At 36.0% G+C, this 6,955-nt stretch overlaps 2 protein-coding genes across 3 annotated transcripts in view; one reads left to right on the top strand and one right to left on the bottom strand.

The window, feature by feature from the left end:
- Positions 1-2,867: 2,867 nt before the first annotated feature.
- LOC105557346 lies at positions 2,868-5,869 on the top strand. Its single transcript, XM_012004560.1, has 4 exons — positions 2,868-3,236; positions 3,716-3,823; positions 3,957-4,087; positions 4,572-5,869. The coding sequence occupies exons 2-4, from the start codon at positions 3,810-3,812 to the stop codon at positions 5,123-5,125; spliced, it is 699 nt and encodes a 232-aa protein (XP_011859950.1). The 5' UTR covers positions 2,868-3,236; positions 3,716-3,809; the 3' UTR covers positions 5,126-5,869.
- The window catches only part of LOC105557347 (putative nuclease HARBI1), a 17,009-nt gene continuing 15,909 nt past the window's right edge, over positions 5,856-6,955 (bottom strand). The window contains exons 3-5 of one of the 2 annotated variants that reach the window (XM_012004562.1): positions 6,853-6,946; positions 6,544-6,594; positions 5,856-6,471 (exon numbers count right to left, since the gene is read on the bottom strand). In XM_012004562.1, coding sequence (XP_011859952.1) covers positions 5,950-6,471; positions 6,544-6,594; positions 6,853-6,912 — 633 coding nt within the window. In that variant the 5' untranslated portion in view covers positions 6,913-6,946 and the 3' untranslated portion in view covers positions 5,856-5,949. Of the gene's footprint in view, positions 6,595-6,852; positions 6,947-6,955 lie in introns of both variants that reach the window. The other variant, XM_012004561.1, reaches the window with a different exon arrangement.

Here is a 6,955-nt window from a genome sequence, read left to right as displayed (position 1 = left end):
AGGCAAATAAAACAATGTTTCAGACAAAAGTTGTTCATATTATTTAGTAGAATAAGATAGTATAATAAACAATAGGGAGTTCCATTTAAAAAAATGACAGCGACCTCCATATAACCATAAAAAATTTATTTTTTCGAAAATTTAATTTTTCATTATATAGCCCTTTTAAAACCGTATAACTTTTGCCTGAAACATTTTTCTCTAAAATGTTCTATTTCCGAAATAAAGGGGCTGTACGGGTGGTCTGAATTACCCTGTATAAACGATGTAGTTAAATGTTGTCCCGAGGGAGGCGATATAAAAATGTTTGCGGATGATACTATATTATACATAACGGATGAAAGTTGTGAAGAACTCGAAGTAAGAATGAATATGATGTTTAATATAATTGAAGAATGGATGAGTGTAAATGGACTAAAACTAAATGCGAGTAAAACAAAGTGTATGATTGTGAGAAGTATAAGAAAAGATTTCAAGGCTGATATTACAATACAGTGTAGAGAGGGTATGCTATAATAATAGAGCAAATAGAAAAGATAAAGTATCTTGGTGTAATTATTGATAGTAAATTAAGACTGGAAGATCACTGTATTTATATGTTAAAAAAATAGGTAAAAAAATAAGTTTTCTTAATAGGATAGTTAACAGTCTGTCAGTATATACTAGATGTATTGTATATAAAGCGATAATTGTTGCGACGTAAATATAATGGGCCCACTACAAAGCCTTGCCAAGCGAGGCTTCTGGAAAAAACCAAGCGCGCTTCGGGCCTTTGATCAAGCGCTCAAGTCTTCCGATAAGTAAATAATAGAGGGATATGCTTTAAGTCACCAGTGATGTATCTTCCGATAAGGCTCGGGTCATCGACCCGAGACAAAGGCGAATCGGATAGCGCTTGTTCTTTGACGTTCGAAGCCGCGACGGTCAGTTATCACAAAGAACTGCGGATATATATATATAGGACCAACGGTCACGGCAGGACAGTTCGAAGTCGTCTCTCGTAGAGCAAAGTCCGATCCTTCTTCCGAGTTCCGCTAAGACACATCGAGGCCGAGTCCTCGCGTTCGCGCATTCGCGCGTACCGGAGACCGAGCTCTCCGCTAAGATACATCGAGGCCGAGTCCTCGCGTTCGTGCCAGAGACCGAGCTCTCTGGCTAGATACATCGAGGCCGAGTCCTCGCGTTTGCGCATTCGCGCGTACCGGAGACCGAGCTCTCCGCTAAGATACATCGAGGCCGAGTCCTCGCGTTCGTGTAATCTTGAATAAACAATTATTAACAAACGAAACTAGTGTATGGACTTAAACTCCCACACACGCAACATTTTGGTGCCTCCTGTGAGGTCGTTCACAGTACGAACGTGAGAACCGTAAGAACATCGTGATTGACGAGTGAACAGCGGCTAAGAAGGAAGGACAATCAAGGCGATCACGACTTCAGGACTATAACATTGGCTCTTGCAACCAATCGCACAAGCCTCAGGACGAGTTACGCATCGCAAGGTTGAGGACGAAGGACTACGCAGCGAGATCAAGGCTAAGTCCATTCCAAATATAAATCAAGTGGTCGATTAAGCAATTTCCGTTACCTACTCCCAAACGACAATATGGCAGATCGAATTAAGTTATTAATACAAAAGCGAACGTCGTTAAAATCTCAAATTACGGGTTTGACAAATCTGGTTGAGAGAGGCCGTTACGATAAGGCCGCGTTAAGGTTACGGATGGCCCGCATAACCGACTTGTATCACGCGTACGAAGAATTTAACAACGAGCTCGTACTAGTAGATCCGAACGACACTCATAAAGACGAATTTACTAACGTACAGGAAAGATTTTATTCACTCGCAAGTAAAGTGGAAGAAATAGTAAATTCCACCGTTTCGATCGCGATTACCGGTGTCACTATTAGCGCGTCGCAAACCAGCGGTTCTGAGACCACGGCGATCGTAAAACGGCGAATAAAATTGCCGGAAGCGTCTCTACCGAAATTTGACGGCCAATATGAGAATTGGCTGTCCTTCAAAAATACTTTTATCGCTATGATCGATTCACAAACAGACTTGAGCGAGGTAGAAAAATTGCAATACTTAAAATCAGCGTTAACGGGCGAGGCAGCTAATAAATTAAAGATTCTATCATCAAAAGGCCTTGGGAACTGTTGAAACGCTCGTACGAAATAAAGCGGATATTAATTTCACGCCACCTTTCGTTGCTCTTGAACACACCCGTTTTAGAAAAACAACCGACGGCTTGTCCAAGCGTGCCGACGACGCGCAGCAACATGTAGCATCGTTAGCCGCGTTAGGAGTTAACGTGGGGTCCGAGATATTTGTAAACGTACTAGAAAGCAAATTACCTAAGAGCGTAGCGGAGAAATGGGAGGAATCTCTGGATCGGGACGAATTTCCGAAGATCGACGATCTATACCAATTTTTATATAGAACCGCAGTTCGTATATCTAAGCGTGTTCGTGCAGGAACGACCAAACAAGCCGAGGACAGATCGACACCTCCCGGGAAAAAGGCGCGAATATCCAATAAGGCATTTGTGGTTAATATCGCGAATAATTGCCCAGCGTGTAAAAATAAGCAACATCCGTTATTTAAGTGTAACAATTTCAAGCAATTATCTGTGCCAAAGCGCATTGAATGCGTGAAAAACGCTTTGTTATAACTGCTTACGTTCACATCGTGGTAAACCTTGCAATTATTCGCACTGTAGCATTTGCCAAAGGCGACATAATACGCTTTTACATCTTGAGAAAACCCAAGTCGCATCCACGACAACGGACGCGACGGACGTCAAAGGGGCACAAGGCAAATGACGTATAAAGGGGGGTGGCCATGCAGCGACGTGTCTCGCAGCGATCACACCCATTTTCACACCACAATTGATGACCACCGCGACGATATTTATTCAGGATCATGAACTCAAGTTAATTAATAGCGTTTTTCACTGGGCAGCACTGAGTGCGCACTGAAAACTCGTCGAGTTCAGGCAACACTGCCGGAGTGCACTAAAAGTGCGAGTTTTTTGCACTCCCAACTAAACACGTCCATTATTCTTAGTGCCATCTCAGTGCGGTTTTGTGGCGCATTGTGCCGCTGTATTATATACTTTTGATAAAATTTATAACATAATAATTCATTATGGAAAATTCGATTTCTTTTAAAGTCAATGATGAAATATTAACCCTTGAATCGCTTGGCATGGAATTATATAATAAATTAAAGAGTAAGTACATACATGTAATCTTGGTTTTTGAGGTTATTCCAGTGCACATGTTCAAAAAGAATGTTGATGAAAATTTCATTTCAGGAAAACAAACGTAAAAATGTTTTAAGCCATTCTATTATACAATAGCGTAAACGTGATTATAAAGTGATTGTAAGACGTAGTTGTAAGCCGCTTTTACGGTTTTACAGTACATTGTAGGAGATGATCAAATTTCATCTTCCATGTTTACAACCAAAGCTGTATATTTTATAATAGCGGCTTATAACTGCATCTTACAAGCACTTTACAATCACGTTTACACAATTGTAGAATAGGCTTTAAAGTTTCGTTGTACAGTTTGAAAATATGTAACAATAATTTTTTATTTTGAAGTTTTTTTTACAATTAATACTTGCATTCTAGCTTGTCAAATATTTCTTTTTGTATTTCAAAATGTATATAAAAAAATTAATAGATTTTTCTACTATTACTTTTAGATAAAGATGCCTATAGCGCACAATAAAGCTCCTCATTCAAAATGGATTATATGTTCTAAATTGCAATGACCAGGAAATTCGAGAAATATATCGAATGAATGGAGAGGAGTAAGTAGAAAGTAGAATATATATACTGTTGAAACCATGTAATTTGTAAATAGAAATGAATGCGAGCGATAAAAATTTTCTCTAAGAGCAAATTAGTAAGATTATGTAATTATACCTGCACATTGTATTGCAGAGAAGAATTGATATATCATGCTAATGTCCACAATTTGGCACGGTTTAATGATGAGCAACTGGCAGAGTGCAATAAAGAAAATGATGCAACAAATTACTCTCAATCACAGGACTGCAGTGAAAAGAGTACCGGTAAATATAATTGAATGCAGAATTTATAAAAGATGCAATACATTTGATGTAATTGTAAAATACTAATGAGAATATTCTTAAAAGTCGCCAGCAGTAATTACCAACATCAGAGATTTTTTGACCGTATCTGGCAATTTTAATAATACAAAAAATTTATTGCGAAAAATATTACCGATTGGTGGTCGAATTGGTTGAGACGCCTGCCTAGAGTGTAGGGAAGTCCAAGTTTAAACCCTGGCTGAGGTAATATTTTTCGCAATAAATTTTTTGTATTATTAAAATTGCCAGATACGGTCAATAAAAATCTCTGATGTTGATAATTACAAAATGTTCATTTTCGATTTTCGTTATGCTTAACGTTTATTATAGTGTTGCATAAAAGGCGATTATGTTAGTAAGACTTTAATTGTATGCTGTGCAATGATTAATAAGTTCTGTGATTTTATAATATACGTTACTAATATGCAAATTTTATGTCATTCAGATCACTGGACCGATTCGGCCACTTCATTCATCCTCGACAAATATGAAACATACTTATCCGATATTGGTCCAATGAAAAAATTTAAAACTAAAAAATTGATGTGGTCACAAATATCTGCAGATATGACAAAAATGTTAAATATTTCCAAAACTGCTCTACAAATTGAAAATCGGTATAAAACGGTTTTAAAAAGAAAGAAAAAAGCAGTAGAGAATAATAGTAAATCAGGTAGTTCCAGAGAAGAGATACCATTTGAAAATGAATTGCGCAAAATTGCACGTGCAGATGATAGCATCGAACCTGAGGTATTGCGGAGTGCTAGAAGTGTGAAATATCCTAAGTTAAATGTACCTGAAATTCCGGAAGAAATCTGCAACACTAGTCCCGCCAAACATGCCATCGATGGCTCACCGAAAGCAAAAAAGTCTAAACGGAGCAATCAAGATAAAATGATGGAATTATTAGAAAAAAGAGAAGCCGCAAAGGAAAAGCGACATCAGGAAAAGTTAAACCTGATACGTGAGTTGTTTGCCAAACAGCCGAATACAGAGTAATAAAATAATAAAACCCAGCCAAAGAAGAAAGAAAAACTAAAAATAGTAATAGGTGTAATATTAGAACTGTTAACTATGGCTGCTTTTCTTTTAGTTTTTGGTAGTCAATAAGTAACAAGAATAAAACAATGCTCGTATCGACTGTGTTCATTAAAAGGAAAGCAGCTTATATATAAATATTGAAAGTGTTAGTAAGATGTTTTTCATTAATGATTTTATGTTTGTTTCTTACATAATTTTTTTTCTACACTAGTTTTCTTTCTAGTCTATGTAGTCTATGTACCTATCTATATTACTACAAACACGGACGTAATGTTATACTTACAGATACAAATAATGTGTTGACATTTTTGAAAGATTTATTTTATTTTAAATTTATAAGTAATATGCACACATGGTTTATTTCATGTATCTGATTTGCATCTCGGATTCGTAACGTAAAAAACAGTCAGCTTTATAATTTGTTCACAATACAAATTGTTAAAATTATGGAAAATTACTGGATGTTGTTTTAGAAAATGTAAACTGTATGTAGTTAATCTTTAGTTGATTGCAATAGACATTGCAGTACCAATTATCGACTATTATAGTTCTAAGTTAAATAACTCTATTGTCGCAAATGTACCTTTTTTCTTTCCAGATATAGTATTATTACCAATAGCATTACTAGACCCGATGTAATATTACTCTTAGCAAAAAGTTTTTTTATCTGAAAAAATAAACCTGAATGTTTACAAACAAAAATGTTTATTATTATGATTTACGTACAAACAACAAATACATGTGCAATATATAATTTAATTATTGTCGTATCATGCTTTATCTCATGGAAAAAGTACATTTAATAAATGATCTCTTTTAATTTCTCCTAATCTCCGGAGTAGAGTTTCTTGTTCCCCTCTATCTTCATAATTAGGTTCTTGATTGTCTAACTCGATACCATCATTAAAAATAAAAAAATCGTTGTTGTCAATGCAAAAGTTATGCAAGACGCAACAAGAAATTATGAATTTAGATATTTTATCAACGCTATGAAGATCTAATTCAGTAAGTTGTCGAAAACGATTTTTCAAGAGTCCAAATGCATTTTCGATTAATACTCGTGTTGCACAAAATTGTTTATTAAACTGTCGCTGCTTATCGGACAGATTTCCATAATCCCTATAGGGAATCAGTAACCATTCTCGTATGGGGTATGCTGCATCTCCCAATATATGAAATTTTCGATCACAGATTCGTCGTAAATCATCATTGATATCCGATAACTTTAGAACTCGTGCATCGTGGATCTTTGCTGGAATCCCAGTGAAGACATCGATAAATCTTTTTCGAACATCACATATACCCTGTAATGTGATTGCAGGAATATCATGCCTATTTACGTAGGTAGATTTAATTTTATGCGCTGGTGTTCGTACTTTAATCGACGTGCCATCTATGCAGCCAATTACATTAGGAATACCAGCAATCTGAAAATTATATATACTTTAATCAAGTAATTGTTATATTATTTTTGCATTAATAATTATCAATTAATATATGCAGTAAATACATAATATATCTATATATTGTTGTGTGTGTGTGTGTGTGTGTGTGTGTGGTGCGCGTGTGCGTGCGTGTGTGTGCATGTGTGGAGAGAGAGAGGGGGAGAGAGAGAGAAAGAGAGAATTTTATATACATATATACATATATTACAAAAAATATTAATAATTTTTAGATCAACGTACTTGTAAGAACTCGTTTGCAGAAACTTCGTTGTCTCCAAATTTTATGATCTTTGGAGCCATGTCAATTAAAAAATTAAGCACTCGGTTATTCTGCCTGAAAGTT

Source organism: Vollenhovia emeryi, unplaced genomic scaffold, assembly GCF_000949405.1.
Source record: "Vollenhovia emeryi isolate VEMERY1.0 unplaced genomic scaffold, V.emery_V1.0 DF939515.1, whole genome shotgun sequence".
In the NCBI taxonomy this organism is placed as follows: domain Eukaryota; kingdom Metazoa; phylum Arthropoda; class Insecta; order Hymenoptera; family Formicidae; genus Vollenhovia; species Vollenhovia emeryi.
Note: the sequence above shows the minus strand (reverse complement) of the source record. Positions and strands in the feature narration are given on the sequence as shown.

Coding starts and splice junctions, on each gene's coding strand:
- LOC105557346 (XM_012004560.1), top strand. Junction 4,088..4,571: donor CTGCAGTGAAAAGAGTACCG/GTAAATATAATT, acceptor TATGTCATTCAG/ATCACTGGACCGATTCGGCC.